Genomic DNA, 25,232 nt, shown 5'->3' on the forward strand with positions numbered 1-25,232 from the left:
ACTGCTGGTGTTTCAGTGGATTGCAAAAATCGTCATCTCGTTATCATACCAGATGACATTCCCAGAGACGTCATATCATTAACACTCCAGCATAATGACATTCAACATATACATAGGGCAGATTTTTACAATCTGTCAAATCTTGTAGATTTGGAACTGAGTTATAATAAAATATTTAATGTAGATGAGGGGGCTTTCATCAATTCACTGGAACTTAAAGTGCTCAGCATGTACCACAACAAACTAAGAACACTGTCAGATGATATGTTCCATGGACTGTCTAACTTGTTGATACTGCGCTTGGATTATAACGAAATCCAATTCATCAACCCTGCTGCCTTCAAGTTACTCCCCAGCTTACAGGCACTAAATCTAGAATACAACTATATACATCAAATTACAGATGTCATCACGATCTTACAACTACCACGCTTGCAGGTGCTGAACATCTCAATTCTTGAATTAGTGTCTTTTCAGTCAAAAGAGCTACCCTTAAATTTGTCCTCTGAGCTCAGGGAGTTGAGACTTCGTTCACGGTCAATAAAAACGTTTAGCATCACCACAGCTGTATTTCCACATCTTGAGACAGTCGACCTGACGCCCTGTTGTAATCGGTCTGGATGGGAATGGGACATACCTGACAAGAATTTCCTCAGGAATATAACTAAGGCATATTTTTATGCACCTTTCATGTCTTTTAACAACACCATAAAGACTCTACAGAGCCTTGATTCACTAGAGTCCCTAGAGCTGTCTGACATGCCAAAGAGGATAAACAGAGGTCTCTTAAATATTGCCTGCAAAATACCCACACTGAGTGCACTCAGACTACAGGATAACCAGCATGCAAATGTAACTGCACTGTCACATTGTACTCAGCTAAGCAACCTGGATCTATCCCTTAATTTCCTGACTGAACTGTCAAAGGGTTCGATCAGACAAATGAAGCAACTGAGTCACCTGAACCTCGCCAGCAACCAGCTTTCCAAAGTGCCAGATGATGTTAAGAATCTCTTCATGCTTCAGTATCTAAACCTGAATGACAATCAGATTAATGATTTAAGCTGCGTAGACTTCTTAAATTTAACAAGACTCACACACCTTCATCTAGATAACAACCGCATCTCTGAACTGAAAGCTTGCGTTTTTCAAGATCTCAATGAGTTAAAGGTTCTAACTATGAATGACAATCTCATGTGGATGTTTGACAATATGTTCAGCATTGGTCTACAGAAACTAGAATTCTTGGATTTAAGGAATCCCATAAAATTCCTCGGAGAGGGGGATTTTATTGGTCTGAAATCGCTCAAACATTTAAATGTTGAATCAGACAAAGTGGTGGGTATGGATGGCTCTGCTTTTGAAGGACTGAATGAACTTGAAACTCTTAGTCTAATTTTTAATGTTGTTGAAATCAAACCGTCATCTTTACTTCCCCATGTGCAGTTACCTTTACTGAAGAGCCTGAAGAGCCTTAAAATACAAAGCAATGCACAAATCATTAGTCCTCGCAACACACTTAAAAATACACCACAGCTCGAGGCTCTCGATCTCTCCAAATATGGACTGAAGTCCCTGGACTTCCTGGCACAAGCCAACCTGACTCAAGTCTCTTGGCTGGATCTGAGCGAGAACGAGTTGACGCTGATCAATGTCTCTGTGTTCCATTTTCTCCCTGCTCTCAGGTATGTTAACATGGCTGACAACCCTTTTGCTTGTGACTGTTCTAATTCTGACTTTTTCGAGTGGGTGCTGAACAACAACAAAACAATGGTAGTTGCTGCTCACCTCTACACTTGTGCCTATCCTCTGGCTAAAATGGGAACAAGGTTTCTGGACTTTGACTATCATTCCTGTTGGATGGATGCTAGCTTCATCTGCTATCTTTCCTCCACTTGTGTGATTGTGCTTACTCTGCTCACATCCTTCACCTACTACTTCCTGAGGTTGCATCTACTCTATGCCTACTACCTCTTCCTGGCCTTCCTTTATGATGCAAAGGAAAGAAAGAAGGGGTCTCCTGAGCGCTACGATGCCTTCATCTCCTACAACGTTCAAGATGAGCTCTGGGTTTACAATGAAATGCTTCCAATGCTGGAGGGAGAGCAGGGTTGGAGACTCTGTCTACACCACAGAGACTTCGAACCAGGTACCAACATCTGTCTTTCTCTCCCTTTGTTATCTAAATCCAGTCTCCTATCCTTCTGTCACCAACACTTGACCACTCTCTGATATCTTTATAGTTAGGGAATTTTAATAAAACCCTGGGAATAAATTCCTTACCAAACAATTTCTTCACCAATGTGTTCGTAAAGGTGTCTAGTAACATATCTAACAAAGATTGAAATTCAACATCCCTAGCAAAATATTTGACAGCTAGGGTAATTCTGGGTCTCATTCACTTACTATACACTGTAAGGGAAAAAAATCACTCCCAAAAATATGCTTTAAGTAGCATGTTAGGGGTCAAACTAGGTGTTTTTAATTATTCTGAATCCATTGCAAGCATTTGTTTTGCACGAAAAACATTCATTGGGCCAAAATCAGACACAAAAAAACGATGGTTTAGTGATGAGTCATCACTTTTCACAAGGTGTATGGGGTCCATACACAGAATAATTAAAAACACCTAGTTAGACCCCTCACATCCCACTTAAAGCATATTTTTGGGAGTGATTTTTTCCCTTATAGTACAGTCAGTGTAGTAAGTGAATGAGACCCAGAATTACCCATTAACATTTTGCTAGGGATGTTGAATTTCAATCTTTGTTAGATATGTTACTAGACACCTTTACGAACACATTGGTGAAGAAATTGTTGGTAAGGAATTTATTCCCAGATTTGACAGATATTCTGCTAATTTTCCCTGACTATTAGTAGCATTATGACAATCAGAGGTGTAAAATAACTACAGTAAGTGCATTTACTCAAATACACCCCATTTTGAGGTACAGTTACTTTATTTGAGTATTTCCATTTTTTAGCGGAGCGTGACCGTCTATATGTCCATATGTATGAGCACGGCCTAAACAACTGCAATACCGCTGGGTGATCTACCTTCAAGTGGCGCTGTTGAGCAGCCTATAAGGTACTGCTGACATGCAGGGCTGCCCTAGTGTAGTGGTTAGTGGTTAGAGCATGTACGCATGTCATGTGAAAGGTGTGTTCACACCCTACTCAGTTATCAATGCTAAATTAAATGAGTCCAGATTTGAGCTATGTCTACTGCAGAAGGTGTGTCTGTCCTGAATGGGAGTCTCCAGACGTTACAACAGATAATGACTAATGCTCGATTACATCTCACTCTCAGAGGAAAATATTGTACTTTTCACACCATGACATTTGACAGCTTTAGTTACTTTGCAAATTTAGATTACTAAACATACAGTTGTGAACAATATTATCTGTCTGTCTGTCTGTCTGTCTGTCTGTCTGTCTGTCTGTCTGTCTGTCTGTCTGTCTGTCTCTTATAAGATGTGAAATAGTTTCTGTCTGGTTTTCAGGTAAACCCATCATAGAGAACATTACAGAGGCCATCTATGGCAGCAGAAAGACCATCTGTGTGATCAGCCATCATTACCTTGAGAGTGAATGGTGCTCCAGAGAGATCCAGATGGCCAGGTTGGGGTGCCATTTCTTTGACGTTTCACTAGGCAATCTGGTGTTATTTATTTCAACATTGACTACCTCAGTGGTTATCGAGCATTTGATCCCAAATGAATACAATATGATTTGGCCAATGGCCCTGGACCCCCATTTGAAAATATTTTGTTCCAGGGACCTTCATATTCTGAATAATAAAAAAAATCACACGCAATGTGAAGTGAGCGGTGGTCGTGCTTGCATAACATCTTCAGACTAGGATTTAAGTGTAGGATGTACAGGCTATGCTACACACACACGTTTTGCTGAGGAAAAAGGCTACAGACACACGCACAGCCACTTATAGGAGCGGTTTGCACCGCTCAAAAATCTCAAGATATTTTGTACATTTCAGATCAAAACGGGACACATTGCCAATTTGCCATGCGTTGTAAGCTTGTAGATCACCCCATGGAGACTTGAATTCATGGACATATTATTTTATTTTTGTCGCAAGCCAATAATTTGATTACCCCGCGTTGCAAGGCGTTGTGAGCTTGTAGATCGGCTATTTTCGGCAAAGAACTATGGTGTAGAGGGGAAAAAGAGCAGACTAAGTACAGAGTGAAAGGTCAAATGTATTAAGTATTGACGGTTCAAATGGTTAAATATCTGAAAACACAAATTGACATGAATCCAAAATACACTGATGATTGTGCTGTCAAACGATGAAACTATATGGAATCTGGGGGTTCCTGCTTCATCCAACTCTCAGATAAGGGGTCCTTGGCCTGAAAACGTTGAAGACCCCTGGTTTACAGTAGTGTCTTCCCTCTCCTGTGTGCAGCTACCGTCTGTTTGATGAGAAGAAGGACATATTGATCCTGGTGTTCCTGGAGGACATTCCAGCCCACCAGCTGTCTCCCTACTATCACATGAAGAAGCTGGTGAAGAAACACACCTACCTGAGCTGGCCCCAGGCCCAACAGCACGCTGGACTGTTCTGGCAGAACTTACGCAGAGCTCTGGAGACGTCCATGCCACGCGAGGGTGTGGAGGAGTAGCAGATGACAGGCACGTGCACACATAGACATCAAAGGGGGCTTGATCTAAAAAGTGCCTTCTCCAGACCATGAATGCAGTTTTTACAGATTTTCTTACGAAAGAAACGCAAATGCCCCCTTTCTAAAGTTTCCATGCCATGAAGGCAGCATTCAAGAAAATCACTGTGTCCAAACTGTTGAAAGAATTGCCCTATCTGTGTAGAAATACATGCCGTACGCCACATCTCCAGTTGGCCTATTGACTTTAGTTCAGTGTGGTATGCACTGAAAATAGCCGACCTCCAAGCTCACGGGATGGTGTTTTTTACTGGTGTTTCAGTCCGAGTGTGGGGAAAGGGTGCGTTCGGAAATGCGCACCGGACTGCGCGGGCGTTTATCGTGGGCTTGCCCAGGCCTTACGGCCTGGGCATAAATATAACGATTGCATTCACCACGGCTTCGTAACTCGCGCGGCGCTCCGCCGGCCGCGCGGCCCTGGCCCGCTCTTCGCGGCCACTCGCGCCTGCGGCGCTCGGGGGCGAAGAGCAGGACCAAGGTCCGCTGGCCTTCGCGCCGCTTGCAATGTCGTGGACAATAAAACGAGCGCACCCTTTCATACACTCTGACTGAATCACCAGTAAAAAACACTATCTCCCAAGCTCACAGCGCGTTGCAGAGCAACGCGCTGTGAGCTTGGAGGTCGGCTATTTTCGATTATTTTCATCAAAAGGCCCCTTTAGAAATTTCAGCCCTTGCCTCTCTAACATATTCTCTGCACGTCTCTCTGGCAGAAGCCAACTCTGGAATCCTGGACTGCTGCCCATGCACCACTCTTTCCTCTCCAGCATCAGGGTCCGGAGTAGCCTGATAAATCAGTCGGCACATTACCACCCCCTGTTGGTGGGTGGGAAACGTAGTGAAGAGTCTGACGCTTGCAGTCAGGCTAGGTCCGGAGCTCTGCAGAGTTGCTCAAGTAGTTAGCTTCTGAGTTGCTGGCTTCCCAGTGTGTGCCTTGGGTTGGTTCCCTCAGTGTCAGTTTGCTTGGCACCAGCTCCAGGTGCCTGCTGCAGGTCCCCATGCCAGCCTCATCCTTCTCTTGCTGACCTTGTCAATGACACACGGGAGACGACAGACGTTGATCTGCGTTTGAATGAATAATATATAAAAGCAATGTATAGATATCGTCACTGTCGGGCAGAAACCTCGTATCTCCAAGTTTCAAATTTGTAAATTTCTTCGCAAAGTAAAGCCCTGCTTCACGATACAAAGCTGTTGCACAAAAGTAGTGAAAACAGCAGATCTACAAGCACACAACTCCTCGCACGTGTGCTTGTAGATCGGCTGTTTTCACTAGTTGAAATCATTTTTAAAATGATAAATACAAAACAAACGGTTTTGGACATACAAGGTTTCCAGTTTCCACCCGACAACGACGATATTAACGTGATTAGGTTTGATGCAATATTAAATATTTTTGCTGGGGACCCCCTGGAACCCGCTGAAGGATCCCTGGGATTTCCCAGATGCCACTTGGAGAGCCACTGATCTATTTGATGTAATTGTAATTGTTACAAATGCTTAGGCCTACATATTTTATTGCAATTGATGCATAATAGGCTGGAATGTTTTTTTTCTTTTTTTCTTTTTTTTTGTATCTAATTAGATTTTAACTTTTCTGATAATATATCTGAGATATAGTTTTGTTACAAGTTGTAATATTGTTTTGACATTATTATAATGTCTGCTCATTTTATGCATCACTTGTGTAATTATATTAAAGAAATCAATTTCTGAAAATGCCATGTAACTGTCCTCTCAAATACAAGGATCTGGGCTACATTAGATGGGGTCCTTGAAATGCAGTGAATGAGATCCACTGCATTACAAGGTTATTTTTTTAATCATCATCCATTTTTCATTTGGATTTCATGTTTGCAATTTCAGTTTATAGAATTCGTTTTTTAAGTGGATTTAAAAGTTTAGTGTCAGTGTAGTGCTAGTGTTATTAGTATTGTTATTATTATTAGGCCTACTATTTTCTTTTTTTTTTGGTCAGGGGTGAAAATCAAGCAAAAAAAAATGCAAAAAGAAAAAACAAGATCGGCTATTTTTTATTGTTAAAGAAATGAAGGGCAAAGACTGAACTATGTTGACATTGTCTCTATGCTTATAATTAGTTAGTAGTTTTGTAAAAAAAAATGTACAGTTTCAGTTATTTATATCCTATTTTATTGTAAAGCAGTTCTCAACGATTATTAATATGCTCTTATTATGAAGTACGCAGAGCGGAAGTGACGCAATATGTTACCTAACAACAACAAGCACGTTATTTAACCATAGAGGTATGATCGTAATAATACAAGCATTTAACTTGATAGTACTTTGTTAGCGATCAGCGAATGAGGTGAGTTCAGCTCTCAAATCTAATGCATATCTATGTTTAGACATTGGAAAAGTTGACAGTGGGTTTATATAGTGTTTAAAAATAAATATGTAATAAAAGTGTGTCCATGGGTTGAATAAACGCCACCTTCACCATGCTGGAACGTGTGGATTATTATGTATTATTGCAGTGGTTCCCTAGCTCTGACTGGTCCATCGCGTCTCCTAGTGGTTCCCTAACCTTTTAGCTCGTCACCCAGAAGAGAAATTAGACGTTTTCCCGGGAACCAAATAAGTGAAAACAGCAGATCTTCGCGCCGCGTTTTGAGCGGTTTTTGAGCTTGTAGATCGGCTATTAGAGCTTCGAAGTCCCGACGTCATGCCGCTGGATGGCGCTATTACCCCGGCGCTAAAAGGTTTGGGAACCACTGCACTATAGGCCATTTGATAACATTTTGGACCCCTCACAGTCCACTCCAGACATTAAACAGCAGTGTTGAACTCTGAGAGTAAAGTATCACTCTTGAGTTACAGATGTGCAAGGGTCCCCCTGGGACAGTGGTGGAAAGACAAGAGTATTCACATTATTTAAATAAGTAAAAGTGTCAATACTGCAACTCAAAAAACTACTACTCAAAAATGTACTTGAGTAAAAGTACAAAAGTATTGCTATCAAAATGTAGAAAGTACTCATTATGCAGAGTACCCCATTAATTTCAGATTTCCCGTTTCAAATGTATTTATAAAAAGCTTTTGAAAATAGCAGATCTACAAGCTCACAATGCGTTGTATCGAAACACATCGAGAGCTTTCAGATCTGCGTTTTTCAAATGTCCTAATGTATGTGGGGTTAAAGTGGTTGATGTATGTTTTGTAATAATAATAAACTTATACAAAGTAATTAGTAACTAAACGTTAATAATTAGTGGAGTAAAAGCACGATATTTGCCTCAGAAAACTGGAAATGTAAAATTGTATTTGCCTTTGTGACACCCCAAAGTGTGTGTGTGTGTGTGTGTGTGTGTGTGTGTGTGTGTGTGTGTGTGTGTGTGTGTGTGTGTGTGTGTGTGTGTGTGTGTGTGGGGTGTGTGTGTGTGTGTGGGGGGGGGGGATCACACACAGTGAGAACCAGTGCACTAAACACATTGTGTCCACTAGAGCCCGACCGATATATCGGTCAATTCGATATATCGGTCGTTTTGGAGGTATCGGTATCGGTATCGGTGAATTATTCCACCGATACCGATATATATATATATATATATATATATTTTTTTTTTTACCCCATTAAATCTAGTAAACATGATTTCAATCGCGATTTTGCATGTTCCACCCCCCATACAACCCCATCTTTCATACAGGGCAGCCATCTTTGCTTACATAACATGAAACGTAAAACATAATGGCTATTTTCTCAAGAATGCCTGAACGGATTTCCAATCTGATTTTTTTGTTTGAAAGCTGTGAACAGCCTGCACAAACATGGTGCATGCTCTGTGCATGGGCGTGCATGATCTGTGCACTTTAAATTACATGGAAGTCTATGGAGATTTATGGCAGGGAGAACCCAAAGAAGGCATATTTAATTGGCAGTAACTGAGTTAATTGTCTGTAACGTGTCTGCGGATAGAGCATGAAACCCTGAGTTATATAGGCCTATGTGTGGGCAATACCAGAATTATCCAGCAGAGTGCAGTATAATAGTCCAAGATACAAGCCAACACTACTGGAGCTGCTGCCTCTCGTGTGTCGTTCACTCACCACATGCACTGTCTAACTCTGATTTTTCATGTTGCGGTGGAGGAAGGTGTGTAGGCCTATGTGAAAATCCACAGAGAAATATAGATGTCTGACTATAGACTATAGAACTTGTGTTTAATTGCTTGGCAATGCATTTACGTTTGGATAAAAGACACATATTAATTCATAAACGAGACAAAACACAGCAGAACCCCCAAATTAAAAGAGTATTATTATCCAACAAGCAATAGAAATTGATAACTGCGACCAAACTTAAAGTTTGACATGAAAAGCACAAAAAAAGCAATAATCTGACCATTTATCCGATGGGCGAGCTGTCAATTAAATGATCTTAAATGAATAATTTTTTTTTTTTACAAAACATCGGTATCGTATCGGTATCGGTGCTCTAGCACTCTCCAACATCGGATATCGGTATCGGTCGGAAAAAATGGTATCGGTCGGGCTCTAGTGTCCACCACACACACACACATGCACGCACGCACGCACGCACACACACAGGTAGGGAGGGATGGGACAATAAGTGATATTATCGTTTATCGTGATTCGTGATATAAAAAAAACACTAACGATAATCGCATCGTGGAGATTTAATTTATTGTGATATCGTCCTCCGTCATCCACTGGGATCAATTCACCTTTTATTTGCTGAGCTGCATATCCAGTACCACTTAAACCCTCTATTGGTAAAAGGTACTTATATAGGTACTTGATACAGTCTTTTTTCACTCTCTATCAAATGTCTTTGCCGAAAAATAGCTGATCTACAAGCTCACAAGTCACAACGCGTCACGTTGCGACCCGTTGTGAGCTTGTAGATCTGCTATTTTTTGGCAAATGTTTTGCCCCAGGATAATGGATTTTGATTATCGCGATAATGTCGTAAATTGCGATTTATTTTGTCACAATCATCGTGATATGACATTTTCATATTGTCCCATCCCTACACACAGGTATGGCTGATCACACATGTATCCACTGGTTCCGCAAGGGACTGCGTCTGCACGACAACCCGGCGTTGGCGTGTGCCTTGCAGGGATGCAAGGAGCTTTACCCCCTGTTCATCCTGGACCCCCAGGACCCCCTGAACGCTCACAGTGGCCCCAACAGATGGAGGTTCCTCCTGGGAGCCCTCAGAGACCTCGACAGCAGTCTGAGGAAACTCAACTCCAGGTCAGTGGTTCCCTATACCAGTTTGATCTGATTTCATTGACATTTAGGACAAAATGCTTCAGTCATAATAGATAAACACAACTAGAAAGATGCAATTCTGGGAAATAGTAAGTGAAAAAAAAAGATGCAATTCTGGGAAATAGTAAGTGCGGTTGCCGTGATGCGAGTCACAGGGAATTCGCTGGGAAATGAATTCCGTCTCACCATTAATATTCGATATCGTGACGTCAATAGTGAGTAGTACCTGAGATGAAAAACAGTCTAAAACTGGTTGCACACTGCACTGCGAGTTTTCGTTGCGTTTTGGAAATCCGAAATCCGGAGGCCAGCGAAAGAGAGAGAGAGAGCAGTGGTAAGTAACAGTTGCGAAAATCTGAAAAAAATCAACCCTGGTCCGAAAATAAATACGAAACGGGCAGCAGTGTGCAAACGTGATTGACATAAGGTAAGGTTGATTTTTGTATTTACGTGTTCCGAAATTCACTCCGATATTCGGCCCGAAAAACGCAGTGTGCAAAGACCTTAAGTCCATATTTTAACATTTTTGAATATAGAAATTGTTTTGATTTACCAGACTGTAAACCATAAACTAGTAGTTTTTAATCTGTTATATTTTTAATGCACTCACCCCTCATTTTGTTCAATTAGAACTCATATTATATTAGGAATTATTATAAGACATAATACTTATGGAAAGTGGAAAAACAGTGTATCTCCAACAGTTTGTGGAACAACAGTATAAGTTCGTACAAGCAATATTCAGCAGACAAAGGGAGTAGATAGCATTAAAACAGGCAATTGAAGTTAAGCTTTTGGTCATGCTTCAATATTATATTGACGCATGACCAAAAGCTTCACTTTCCTGTTGTGCAGCCGCCCAGCCTGGATAACATTACTCAGAAAAGTTTTACAAAAAACAGGGTCACTTTGATGGGAAAAAAAAATCTCTGACCGAATTCAATAGCATGTTGCCTAGTATTCAGCAACCACACTAATTAAGTATTATTTCCATTGTCGTCCTTGGTTTCAAACAGAGAGACAATACAAACATAAACAGGGAACGTTAACAAACAAACTAAAACTTGTAGATACGCTATTTTTGAAAAAGTCTTATATATATATATATATTTTGCAACTCAAATGTTTGCTTCTGGGGGGGTCCCTGATACATCATATTTTGAGATGGGGACGGTGGCCAAATACGTATAATTCTAGGGGTCCTTGACATGAGTGGTTTGAGAACCACTGTAGAGTAGAAACATGCATTTTTCAAAAACCTTAGAAGGATTTAGAAGACATCTATAGAAATATTCAAAGACTTGCACCAAATTTCCAAAATATTTCAAAAATAGCAGATCTACAGGATCGCAGCGCGGTACAAGGTGCTGTGCTGTGAGCTTGTGCTGTGAGCTTGTATATCTGCTATTTTTCAATAGATAAAGCATAAAATAAAATGTGTAATAACGTCTTCTTTTTCAGATTGTTTGTGGTCAGGGGAAGGCCAGAGGACGTGTTCCCCGAGCTGTTCCTCAGGTGGAAGGTAACAAAGTTGACGTACGAGTACGACACAGAACCCTGCGGTCTGAGACGAGACCAGCAGGTGACCGAGCTGGCCAAGGAACATGGAGTCCAGGTCATCTACAAGGTCTCCCACACTCTCTACGACATAGACAGGTACACATTACACTGTGATTGATACAGGTGGAACAGTCCAATCCATTTAATCCAGGGTTCCCTGCCACGATTTTTGTACCTTTTGACGTGGGCACGTGCGTGTCCAGCATGCACGCCACGCTCCGTTCGCAGCGTGCACGCTTTATTTTTGCTACACTGCTTGTCTTTGGGCATTGCACTTATAGGAGTAAGTGACTCGTTATTGCGCTGAATTATTGTTATAGTCCTGGAAATTGGATTAAATATTCTGGTAAACCTTTGGAAAAGTTTTGGAAATTCATTGTTAAAAATGTGTGGGAACCCTGTATGTCAGAAAATGTCAAATAGTAGAAATACAATATACTGTAGGTGGGCTGAGAAAAGATTCTGAACCACTGAAACCTCAGTGGCATAGCATCCTGGCACTGAACCTGTCACCTATTTGTTATGATAAATGCTGCTGTACATAGTATTATTTTTAACCAGGCAAAGCAAGATTGCCTGGTTAAGTCTAATTTACTTCTTCATAAACTTCACATGTATTTTATGTTATTGAGATGAGTTCAAGAGGGGAGCACGCACATCCAAAAAAAGTAGTACCAGGTGCCTCTCCTTCCATGTATGTTATTGAGATAGACATAGTATTTGCCTGACTGTAAATGCTAAGAATGTTATATGGTCTTCTTAGGATAATAGAAGAGAACAATGGCAAGGCTCCACTGACCTTCAACCGTCTCCAGACCATAGTGAAGAGTCTGGGTCCTCCTAAAAGAACACTCCCTGCTCCAAACACACAGGACATGCAAGGTGATTCTGATAGCTAGATAGACCTTTATTGATCCTGCACAGTAAATTCACTCACATTCAGCTAGAGTTGCAGATACATAGTAAGAGAAGTGCAGTAAACAGTAGAATTGCAAATTACATACAAATTTGATGCTTTGGATACATTTTCATTGTGGCTTAAAATAACATACTGGTTTTATTAAATGTTTTTGTAAATTCTACAGCAGTGGTTCTCAAAGTGGATTCTAGGGACTCTGTGGGTTCTTTTAGAGGGGTCTAAATTGACCCATACAAGTCTGTAACTCTGACAGTGTACCAATGGAACCAAATGGACCCGTTAGGGTCCATTTGGTTCCATTTGTACACTGTCAGAGTTAAGGGGAGAGCTTGAAATTTCAAAGTTTGAGAACCACTGTTCTACAGCTGTCGAGATACGTTTTGGAATGTATTATTGTCATCTGCCACACAGGTGTGAAGACGCCTTGTTGTTTGGAGACACATGAGGAGAAGTATGGGATCCCCACGCTGGAAGAAGTGGGACAGGACCCAGACTCTGTGGGAGAAGAGATCTGCCCTGGTGGAGAACAGGAGGCCCTGAGACGACTGGATGAGCACATGAACAGAGCGGTACTAAACTTCTACTATTGTACACAATTACAAGCTCACAATGGTGTGATGCGTTGTGAGCTCATAGAAAGGCTATTCTTTGCTATTTAAAAAGTATCAAATAAGGCTTACTGGGTTAAGCTTTGCATCGTTCAGTTGCATCATTTTGTACAATATACTGTATGTTTAATAGCCTCGCAACAGCCAGACTCTCCCGAGGGGCGACATAGACAAGTCATTACGATGACGTAGTTACTCACTTTGACAGACAGATTCCTTTACCCAGTCAGTAGCCATCATCAGCGCATCAAAACATCGTCGGCAGAACAGCAAATACGTCTTTTCCAGATAGAAATTCCAAAAGTGCAAACGCTGTTGTTCTTTTTTAAGTTCTGAGATGCTGTTGATTTCAGATAATTTTCGCTTAATGCAGCTTTTATTTACGATTTGTGGACTCGCTTCTGACATGGTGGCTGCCATCACAGATATAAAAAGCTAGATACCTCCTCCGCTGCTGCAGTTCATTGGCGCGACTGGTAAAACAAGACTGGTAGAAGTGCGGAACTGTGGAAGGCACTCTGCCCCCTGCAGTGGGAAAGAGGGAGTCCCGCATCTGATTGGCCTACTGAGCATCCGTCCTTCAGAATTCCGGAAGCTTGCCAGTCCTCTTTTACCAACGCCCAGAGCCGGAGGAGGCGTCTACCTTTATATGTCTATGGCTGCCATGTTTGTTTTCAAAATGTGAGATGTGCAGCAGCAGCTCGACCAATGTGTGAGGCGGGTCGCTCCAAATGCAGCCATTTGATTGGAAATTAGAAAATAATTATCGTAATGAGACTCTATGGGAAGGACCCCAGACCGAGAAAGGAAGCACGTTGGTGATGACATAGCTGTTTAAGGCATGCGAGACTGTTGAAAACAATGCTTGCTTCAAGATGATCTATGGATACGCTACTTTGAGTTAACCAACAACAACTAAGATTATACCCATAGTAACGTTAATACTGTATGTTCTGATCTGTTTCCATGTTGCAGAGCTGGGTGTGCAGCTTTGAGAAGCCACAGACCTCTCCAAACTCTCTGAGCCCCAGCACCACCGTCCTCAGCCCTTACCTCTGCTTTGGCTGCCTGTCGGCTCGCACCTTCTGGTGGAGGCTGACAGAGGTCTACAGAGGGGTGAGTGTCATTTGAACCCCTTTCACAGAACTCCTTTTGACAGGTAAACAACTTTCTGTGTGCCAGCATGAAGTTAAAAGTACAGGAGCTGTCCATGCTTGCACATAGTTAATATGTAAATGAAACACACACACACACACACACACACACACACACACACACACGCACACGCACACACACACAAGGACATTAACGACATGTGATTTTTGCAAGTCGACTCGACTCAGTAAAAAGCTGAGTTGAAGTCGACTTTTTCGTTTGATGACGTCATCACATCACACACGACCGCCCAATTATTTTGGGGGGTCCCCAGATGATGAACTTAATGTGCAACATTGTTTTCTCATTCAACTGTAAACAAACCAACATAAAGTTTAAGTATATAGAGGGTATCTTCACATTTCTAAAGTGCCAATTTAAGGACTTTTTAATACCTCTAAAATGGCAAATTAAACATTGTCCAAATTGTCAAATATATAGAGGCAGAAATTGTGAAAATAGCCGATCTACACGCTCACAACGCCTTGTATCTGGAGGGGTTGTGAGCATGTAGATCCACTATTTTCACAATAGAACCATGTTATACCAAATATAATGTAGCACTGTAATATTGGATAATTCCGTTCTTGACAATAAACGATCCTACTGTTTGAATGCTGTACAGACGCACACATGGAGCAAAAATAATGATAGAAGAAATATAATATCCGATCTGCCAGCTCACAACGCGCCGCATTGTGTTGTGAGGAAAAACATTGAAGTATATCTCCCAGCCGACCCTAATACCCATTATTACCTTCAGCTGTGTTTACCTTCCAAAATGTCTATTATGAAAAGGATTTATTCCTCTTTATATTTACATTTATACATTATGCTGTTGCTGTTTTCTGACTGCTTCTGTGTGTGTTGTTATTGCAGAAGAAGCACTCTGATCCTCCAGTCTCCTTGCATGGTCAGTTGCTGTGGAGGGAGTTCTTCTATAGCGCTGCTGTGGGGATCCCCAACTTCAACAAGATGGAAGGGAACCCCGCCTGTACACAGATTGACTGGGACACAAACCCACACTATTTGGCCGCGTGGAGAGAGGTAACATTACAGCGATTGAGACTACCTTTGATATAGAAGATCTTCACATTACAGGGATTGAGAGACTACCTTTGATGAAGAAGATTTCATAATGCATTTAGTGATTTCATTTCATTGCAAGTAGCCTATCATAAGTACATTGCATGGGAGGTGGACTTCCCTCCAGCCTCCAGGAATTATATTCAGGGTCAAAGCTCAGCATATCATCTCAGAAGGTGGTTTACAACCTTCTCAGGCCGTGACCCCCCAAAAGAATCATATTTGAACAGAGGACCCCCACCCTGATAAGCACTTGGAATGTGGGAGTTGAGGCATTTAACAATAAGTTGATTTATTTAACCTGATGATGTGACAATAAAGCTGATTCTGTTTCTGCTTTACTGTATATTTCTTTAAAGGCTCGTACTGGTTTCCCCTTCATCGATGCCATCATGACCCAGTTGAGACAGGAGGGCTGGATCCATCACTTGGCCAGACATGCTGTGGCCTGCTTCCTCACCAGAGGAGACCTGTGGATCAGCTGGGAAGAAGGACAGAAGGTATGGTCAGTTAGTTAGTCTGTCTTTTCCTCTTGTCTGAGATTATATTGAATGGATGATACCTACCGTACCTACCTACTGTTAAAGGTAGTGTAACTCCTTGCTACATGCAACTACTTGCAACCATTATCCCCAATGGCAGTTGCAAGGAGTTGCATTTGTGTGCACTGGCTAATAAGTGATCATTTTTGGTTAAAAAATAAAAACAACAACACAGCTTTCTGTGTGCCAGCATGAAGTTAAATGTACAGGAGCTGTCCATGCTTGCACATAGTTAGTTAATACGTAAATGAAACACACACACACACACACACACACACACACACACACGCACACACACACACACACACACACACATACACACACACATACACACACATACACACACACACACACACACACACACACACACACACACACACACACCACACACACACACACCCCACACACACACACACACACACACACACACACACACAATTCGGAACTGAATGTATAACCTCTCTAAGCAACTTAATCGTGCTCATTTAGGTTAATCGAATAATCTAGTTGAAATGTACATGCAAGCACGCACGTGCACACACACGCACATGCGCACACGCCACACAGGCTTGAAATTAATGGACACCACTGCTCGGTTCACACTGGTGTGATTTTGTTAACTTGTTTCTGGTTCTGGAGGTCCCTGGAACAACACCTTTTCAGATGGTCTACGGTGGCCAAATACATATAATTTTCAGTGGTCCTTCAGATGAAAAGGTTTGAGCACCACTGATATACTGTAGCAAGTAGCAACACAGGTTTTTTTCAGAAAACTGTTTGACAAGACATTTTAGAATCGTCCTCATAGTAGAGTCTAAACCTGAGGTTCTGTGACCATCCTCTCAGAAGGATGGTTTGATGATTGATTTGACCTCTATGGACCCTTTATAAAAGATTTAGCCCCCAGGTCCCTCGCAAAAATCCCAGCATTTTTTTCTAGAGGGCCACATTCAAAATGGCGCCCGGCGCCATCTCTAAAAAGTAACTTTTGATAGAGATGACCTAGAATCATGTTTGAAGACACTTTTTCATACAAGTCAACCATGAGGATTCCAAATCTGACACCATTTTAATCATAAGACCTCATTTTGGCCCAGAAATCCAAGATGGCCACCATCCAGTAGCATGAAAACATAACTTTTGAATAGGAACGTAATTTATTGGGGATTGTAATTTGTACAGACTCAAAACATGTATTAATCTGAATCAGAGCATTCTGTGTCACTGGTTTCTGAATCACCAGATTCAGATGACTCCACCCTCCTCCTCTGTGCATCATCCTCCTCCTCCTCATCCACCTCACTCTCAGCATCCTCGTCCTCTTCAAATGGCCCTGGTGTAGGTAGGTGTGTTGGGAGAGCAGGCCGTGTGTGGCGGACAGGACGACAGCGACCACCCACCAACTCCCAACCATGTCCGAGTGGCGAGGGGTGGTGCTTCAGTGTGGGGTTGCGCAATAGATACGCCAAATAGTTAGCGCGGAGGCAGTGTTGGCGTAGGCTATCTGCATCTGGAGGGAGACGGATAAATGTTTTTTTCTTCATTGTCTTCCACTTGGCAGCACGGGCTTCAGCCATGGTGCTACTCATAGGCGACTCTAGCCTCTTCCAGCAAGGGGTGCACGACCTCTATTACCTCATGCACGCGCGCCTGAGACTAAGCGCCTGAGACTAAGACTGTCTTAGTCTTACCTTGGGCTGGTCAGGAGGAAATGGTTCAGTCACGCACTGTGAGACAAGAGTCCTGGCTGATAGAGCCTGAGGTCTGTGTTTTGTAGAGGAAAGTCAGGTACAAAATGATCCTCTCCATGTGATGTTTCAGGGCAAGCAGCTATATTATAATATCTACCGGTAGTCACGTCCATAGTAGTGAAGAGCTCGAACTCCATGCTTTATCTTTAACAGATGTTGTTTTCAATTTCAATACTGGCGCGTGGATATGACATCACATCAGGAGGGGAGGGGGGGGCTGCCTGGAGCTGCCAGCCTCTATCACTACCACTAGGGGGTGTTGTTGTATTCGGTCTGAGTGGATGTAAAGTTACATTACAAAAAAAAAAAAATCAAAATGGCCGCCTGGCGGCCAGGGGTTGCACGTGCACCCTAGGACACCCCTTAAAATCGCCTATGGTGCTACTCTTCTTGTCTCCATAGATCACCTGTCTTGTGAATGCAAAGAGCTCTTGTTCTACCTCCTTCTCAAGGTCAAGGCTATCTCCACACCGTGAGAGCTGCTGCCGTGCCACAGAGCTCTTTGCCGCCTTTTCATACACTGATGATTTTCCTTTGCCAAAGAAACCTGAGTTGGCATCACAGCCTGTAAAACAGTGTAGCTGCACAATGCAGTCTGCCATCTCTTCTGTCAGCAGGCCACGACAGAGGACTGTCTCTTTGTTTCTCTTGATGCATAACATGCCAGGGAGCTGCCGTGAGATGGCCGATGCTGCGACATATACATCGGTATCAGCTGCATCAATAACAACAGGGCCACTATAGCCTGACTGCTGCAGACCTGCATAAACAGTGAAGAGGATGGTGTCAGCTTCAGACTGCTCAATGCTGTAGTCTTCCATTGGCTGTTGTGTTGACAAGTTGATGCAATGTGGGCCAACAGAGTAGACAATCTCTGCATTCACATTCTGTGCCAGGTCGGTGAGGTAGCTGCATATTAATTTTTGCAACCGCTCCTTGTTACTGACACTACACAGTAGTGTTTTGAATGCCTTGGCAGAGGGGAAGGGGTCATTCAATCTCATGTACGTGTTGGGTACATGTGTGTTACCCTGTACACGCAGGTCTCGCTCATCATCTTTAGTTGAATATGCTGCAATGTATGGGTCATTCACACAGATGATACGGTGAGCATCACAAAGGCGGGCAAGGATGATGGATGACACCTTGTGGACATAGTCCAACCACTTGTATGGGCTGCCTTCTTGTGTCTGCCGATCTTCTGCTGATGGAGTTGCCATCCTCCAGATCATGCCCATGTCAATGAGAGCGACATAGGGTTCTTTGATAGCTATAGTTTGGAGAGAGAGCTTCTGGATGAGCTTGCTCTTCTGTGTCTTCCTGTATGTGCCATTGGGGTTGAATAAGGCCCCACATTCCTCAACAACACGATGTTCCAGCAACTCGGGGAGCTTGACAAGTTGACTGTCTTCAACGAGGTTGATCACTGCTTTGAGAGCGCTTCTTTCCATTTCAGCAGCTCTAGTCTTGAGTTCCTCACTGGGCTTCTCTACGCATGCATCCTTGGAAAATGTCAAACGTTTGCTCAAACTGACAGGTGCATGGAGAGATTTATTCTTACTGAACACCCGGTTCTGCAAGAAGATGTTCAACTTCTCCTCTCCTGCAGAATGGGCTGATTTAAAGTCCGCAATGAGCTCATCAGAGGCAGGCATGGCTGACTGTAGGGTGCGAAGTGTGGGTGAGGCCGGATTAAATGGGAATGAGTCGAACTCATCCATGCATGCAATCAGGTTCTGCACACACTGCTCATCTTCTCGCATCCGCTTCGGGCCACTTTCCGTGTGCTTCCTCTTGGCTTCTTTTCGGGTTGCAAGAGTGTTGTGAGCCGCTCTTATGCGGGCCACATTGTTAACATTTCTGGAGTGCACCAGCAGCTGCTTTTCATTTTTGAGGATGGAGAGCCAGCCTGACTTCATTTTGCTGCCCTTGTTCATTGTACATTCAATCCACATGTCCCAGGCCATGTTGGAATAGGGGTTACCTGTGATGGACTGAGTGAAGTTAGTACGAAGGAAGGCAACCTGTTCGGCAGGGAGAGCTGTCAGCATCGCCCAGAAGTCAGGCAGCCACCTCCCATACTTATTGTTGTCGTATGCTACCATCCACGGCTGCATAGCACGCAGAGAGCTGACATATTCTTCCCAGTTGCAGATATGGACTGCATGCACATTCTGCATTAGCGCATCTGTCATGGACTGGAAGTCCCTCCAGTAGTCTGCCATGTCACTGACCTCTACTTGGGAGAAAAGGTTGGTGATGAGATTCTTGAGATCAGCATCATCCTCCAGTGCTGCATGGGCAGCAGCACGGCTTTCCTGGGAGAGACTTGTATTCCTCAGAATATCAAGATTGTCTTTTGTCTCCTCTGTCAGGTTGGGTATCAGCCTCTCCTTGGCCAGTTGACTCATGAGTGCCTCATACATCAGCCTCAAGCAACGCAGCCCCCTCTTATAATGCTTGCCTTTCAGCGCACAATCAACAGATCCCTCAGCAATGACTCCTGCCGCGACAAGTACATCTCCTAGCTCACTCCCCTTGTAGCGCTTGTAGATGGCACTCATCATCACACACTGTGTATGGAAAGGACCAAGAAAGGGCACAATGTTATGGTACTTGTCTGGGTTCTCTGCCTTGAGTAGAGTGATGAGGACATACACAGGATGATCTCCCACTAAAAAGGCAAAGGGCATTTGTTTTGTGATGATGATGTGAGATAGCTTTTCCATGATGTCATTCACAACTGACTTGTTTGGTGGTTGATTGTAAGACATATGAAAATAAGCCTTGCTCTTTGACTGCTCCTTATTCAAGCCGGCATGAAACCCGTTGTAGGGTTGAAGGGATAGTCTGCTCAGCTGCATCAGGTCGATCGCCATTCTTATTTGCACGAACAAGAGCATGAATAATGCTCCGCTTGCGCTGAGGCTCTGTACTTGAAGAGAACGTAGTGGGCTTAGGGCGGATGGGTGGTTCCCCATGCTTGATCGTCCTATATGGTGAAACTGCCTGCATCTCCGATGCCTTCTCAGTCAGAGCCTGTGACAAGGTCTTTGCATCTTTGGTGCGCTCATGTGCATCCTGTATGTTTTTCTCTGTCTGTGCAAGGTGATCTAGACGCTGCAGAAACATCCAGTTACAGCGGTGTGCAGTACCCCCTCCAAAAGTTACGTTTTCACTCTCCCGGATGGCATCCATGTTGGATTTCTGGGCCAAAATGAGGTCTTATGATTAAAATGGTGTCAGATTTGGAATCCTCATGGTTGACTTGTATGAAAAAGTGTCTTCAAACATGATTCTAGGTCATCTCTATCAAAAGTTACTTTTTAGAGATGGCACCGGGCGCCATTTTGAATGTGGCCCTCTAGAAAAAAATGCTGGGATTTTTGCGAGGGACCTGGGGGCTAAATCTTTTATAAAGGGTCCATAGAGGTCAAATCAATCATCAAACCATCCTTCTGAGAGGATGGTCACAGAACCTCAGATTTAGACTCTACTATCAGGTCTAAAGGGGTTCTACTAATTCATTCTACCTGGGCTGAAATCATTGTCATAGTGCCACCAAGTGGTTTAAATTGGTTACTACACTACGTTTTGTTTTGTTTGGCTGTTGTCACTGTAGGTGTTTTCAGGGCTGCTGTTGGATGGAGACTGGTCTCTGAACGCTGGGAACTGGCAGTGGCTGTCAGCCAGTACCTTCTTCCACCAGTACTACAGAGTCTACTCTCCCATAGCCTTTGGAAAGAAGACCGACAAGAATGGGGACTATATCAAGTAAGGCTAAGTTTAGTGACTCATCCAGTTACTAGGTATGAACTGTCCCTCACAATATTATCCTTGCTGTCGGGTGAAAACGTTGTATTTCCAAAACTGTTACTTGTCTTTTCACTTTCACTTGCATAAATTGCCACGTTGCATCAGGTAGGGCATTAATTTATGAAAAACAAAGGCAGCTGCGTCGTCATCAGGATAACGCAGAGTGTTGTCACGTAAATCAGTAAGTAGCCTGACACAGAGACACAGTAGTAGCATATACCGTACCGTGTGTTTATTTTTTACACAATATTATGAACAACATGACCCGACCCGAATCCCGACCATGTCCGTGTTGCCAGGGGTCCCAGCAGGTTTTGTTTCTCTGACCATTATGTAAGGCAGGGGTCTTCAACAAGGGGTCCAGGACCCCCATAGGGGGTCCTCAGAGTTACTACATTGGGGCCTGCCACATCTTTGTGTGATACTGTAGGACAGGGGTAGGCAACCTTAGGCACAGGTGCCAACATTGGCACAGGGGAAGTGGATCACTGGCACACATGGCATAAATGTGAGAGAGGATTTTTAAAATACAATAATTTAAAGAATGCAGTCAATTAAATTTACTCACATCTGTATGCAAATTTCATCCTGCACATCATTTTACATGATTAATTCAAACTGAATTCTGATTGTGGAGGGAGTCTGTGAGATACAGTAGGCGGGGTTATTGCTCTGATCATTACATTCTGAAAGATATTTAAAGATCTGTTTGGAAAAATATTTTATTTTTTTATTGTGGTGTCATAATACAAATGAATGAATATGATATATGGCACTCCATATACAGAAATACAAATCCTGACAGGCTGATACCCCCTGACGCAAAGCGTATTACATGGCTACTCAATAAAATGTATAATTTGACTCAAAACTAAAAAACAAAACAAAAGTATTATTTCCTGGCTTGCTTAATGTAGTGAAAGTATTCCACAAGTGTTGCACTGGGCGTCTCCCTAGCGCAACACGGTCGCCTTGGAAAACAAGGAAGTGTTGGTCAAATAGAATCCATTTTCTGTTACTGCATCATGTATTTCTCACTTAATTTTTTAAACATTCTTGAGAGCACCGTTTAGTTGTAAATGACACTGTGTGTTTGTTTACATGGCTGTCATGTTGGATACGGCATAACATTCACACAGTGCAGCAGGTGCTCTGAGCCTTTGATTAGGCATCGGTCTGTTATAGAGCAGAGACGTCATTATAACACACCGCTGAATTCAGCGATTGACCAATCAGAATCAAGCATTCAACTGAGCCGTGTAATAAAACCCAATAACCGCTATGTTTGATGGATGACAAAGCCACAGCAGGCAATTTAACATATTAAAGCAATTTAAAATAATCTAAAAGATAATAAAACATTCAAAGCAAAAATACTGATTCAAGAGGCGAAAGCAATTCTAGTAAATCAGTAAATCTTGAAGACAGAACTTGTGAAATCAAAATGAAAACGTGCTATTTCCAGGAAGTACCTCCCTCTCCTGAAGAAGTTCCCGGCGCAGTACATCTACGAGCCCTGGAAGGCTCCGCGCAGTGTGCAGCAGGCAGCAGGGTGCATTGTGGGTACAGACTACCCGCGGCCCATCGTAGAGCACGAGCTGGTCAGCAAAACCAACATGCAGAGGATGAAGGCAGCGTACGCCAAGAGGAGCACCCACGTCACCGCACCGCCCAGGGCAAAGACAGGTAAATATCAAAGAAATTATTGAGCTGTCAAATGTTAAGTGGAAGTCAGTTGTTCTCAAACTTCTTCATATCAAGAACCCCCAAATTAAAGTTGCTATATGTATTGTCTGCTGACATAAGCAGGAAAAAGGTAATTGCTTATTTTAATTTTGTTATATTCAGACGGCTAACCATTCTTCCTAAAAAATGTTGTCTCTGTGACACTTCCTGGGGCCACAATCTGCCTCCAAAACTATTATTTTCATCTGTGAGAAGTTCTGTCATTGGTCGATAGACAGATAGCCTGCCCTAGTTTTAACCAATCGGGGGGACCCTGATCTTGTTCGGATTGGTTATACCTGTCTGTCAATCCTTTTAGCCCCGGGTCGGCTGTTTTGTGCACCAATGAGCTGCTAGTGACAGAGCAGCTCAGATAAAATAATAGTTTTGGAGGCAGACTGCGGCTCCTAGAAGCGCCACAGAGACTAGATCTTTTTAGGGAGCATTGTTAGACGTCTGAATATAATACAATAAAAATAAAAATAAGCAATTGCCTTTTTCCTGCTTATGTCAGCAGAAAACTACATATAGCAACTTTAATATGTACAGTATTTAGCTGGGGAACCCCATCTGAAAAGGTGTTGTGCCAGGGACCCTGCCCATACAATATTATATGCGTAGTTAAAATGTTTGAAAAAAATTGTCGCATCACGACACGTGACACATTTTGAGCTTGTCTATTTTCAAATAGGCAATGTATATAGGGTTAAAGTGGTCAAACTGAGTGTCAATTGATTGTCAAACTGACACATTTTGCTAGGGACTCCCTAAAACAAAACGTTTGTTGTTAAAAGGCTTAAATCTGTTTTCTTTATCTTCTTACATTGACAATTTGAAACATGTCTCATTCTCTGTGTGCCCTTCAAGGTGAAAAGGATTCAGTAGTGATGAAGAAGAGAAAGCGCTGAAAAGTGTGGGAGAAGTGAGCTGGTTGTTTAAGCCGATTCTAAAAATGCCTTCTAAAGCCTGACCTTTTTTCACTAGTTTAAATCATTTTTAAAATGATAAATGCAAAACGAACAGTTTTTGACATACAAGATTTTCACCCGACAACAACGATATCTGAACTGTCACTGGAGTAGCGAGAACGCCACCGTCGCCCCCTGCAATGTTGTGGCCCTCGGCTTGGTACCTTAGACATAATTTGGCCCTTGGGGAAAACTAATTGGGGAACCCTGCTGTACATTCTGTAGTAACAACAACACAAAAATGTGTTCCCACCCTGAAGGGTAAAACACAAAAAGGGGTTACCATCCTTAATGGGTAAAATAGCTTCAATAGATAAATAGTAGAGGTGCAACAATACATGTATCGATATCGAACCGTTCAATACAAAGGTGTACCGAACCAAATGACCCTGTACCAAACAATACAATACAATACCACTCCACATCCACATTCCCCTGGAACCCACCCACTTAGAGAACCAGTACCCTAGAGGTCGGGTACCCTATTGTTCAAAGTTAAAACAAAAAAATACGTAGTTATAAAAATACATTCATAAATCAAGTACATTTCTGTTTATTTTTTGTATCGAACCGTGACACCAAAATATCGAACCGAACCGTGAATTTTGTAAACCGTTGCACCCTTAATAACTAGTGCTGCTTATACCTGTACAGTACTGTAGCCAGACCATCACACATCTCTGCCTACTGTAAAGTCTGGTGACGTCTACATTCAATGTAGAGGCCAGAACTGTCTGGAAGAGAACCAATTGGGAAAACCAGTGTCAATGTCTTACTCAAGTGACCTCATCTGTTGTGTTTAGCTGCAAAGCGATCAACCGTATCTACCTCTGCTGTACTGTAACTCGTTCATTGGTTGTTGTTGTTGTTGTTACATTGATTCTTTTATTCTCTAGATCTACACATTTGTTGACTGTTACCTTTTAAAACAATGCAAATAAAACCAAGCTTTCCACAATGCATCTGCGTTGTGAGATCTGCTATTTTTCACTGTCATTGCTACTTTTTTTGTGGACAAATCTAAATTTCAATACAACAATGTGTTGATATAAAGAAAATGTACTTGGTAATTTGTAAACAAAAATGGTCACAGCGAGAACAAATTAGTGTCTAGCATCTGTCTAAAAAAACATGCTATCTAAA

At 42.5% G+C, this 25,232-nt stretch overlaps 1 protein-coding gene across 1 annotated transcript; it reads left to right on the forward strand.

The window, feature by feature from the left end:
- Window positions 1-942: 942 nt before the first annotated feature.
- On the forward strand, window positions 943-24,912 carry cry5 (cryptochrome circadian regulator 5; the record flags this gene model as incomplete). The annotated part of the gene is made up of 14 exons (XM_080730232.1): window positions 943-1,068; window positions 1,447-1,685; window positions 4,430-4,642; window positions 5,417-5,484; window positions 9,722-9,941; window positions 11,421-11,615; window positions 12,283-12,401; window positions 12,850-13,007; window positions 14,022-14,162; window positions 15,081-15,248; window positions 15,647-15,787; window positions 21,203-21,354; window positions 22,862-23,082; window positions 23,989-24,912. The coding sequence occupies 14 exons, from the start codon at window positions 943-945 to the stop codon at window positions 24,027-24,029; spliced, it is 2,202 nt and encodes a 733-aa protein (XP_080586358.1). The 3' UTR covers window positions 24,030-24,912.
- Window positions 24,913-25,232: the final 320 nt, after the last annotated feature.

The sequence above is a fragment of the Nannobrachium achirus genome, assembly GCF_963921795.1.
Source record: "Nannobrachium achirus genome assembly, chromosome: 7".
Classification (NCBI taxonomy): Eukaryota; Metazoa; Chordata; class Actinopteri; order Myctophiformes; family Myctophidae; genus Nannobrachium; species Nannobrachium achirus.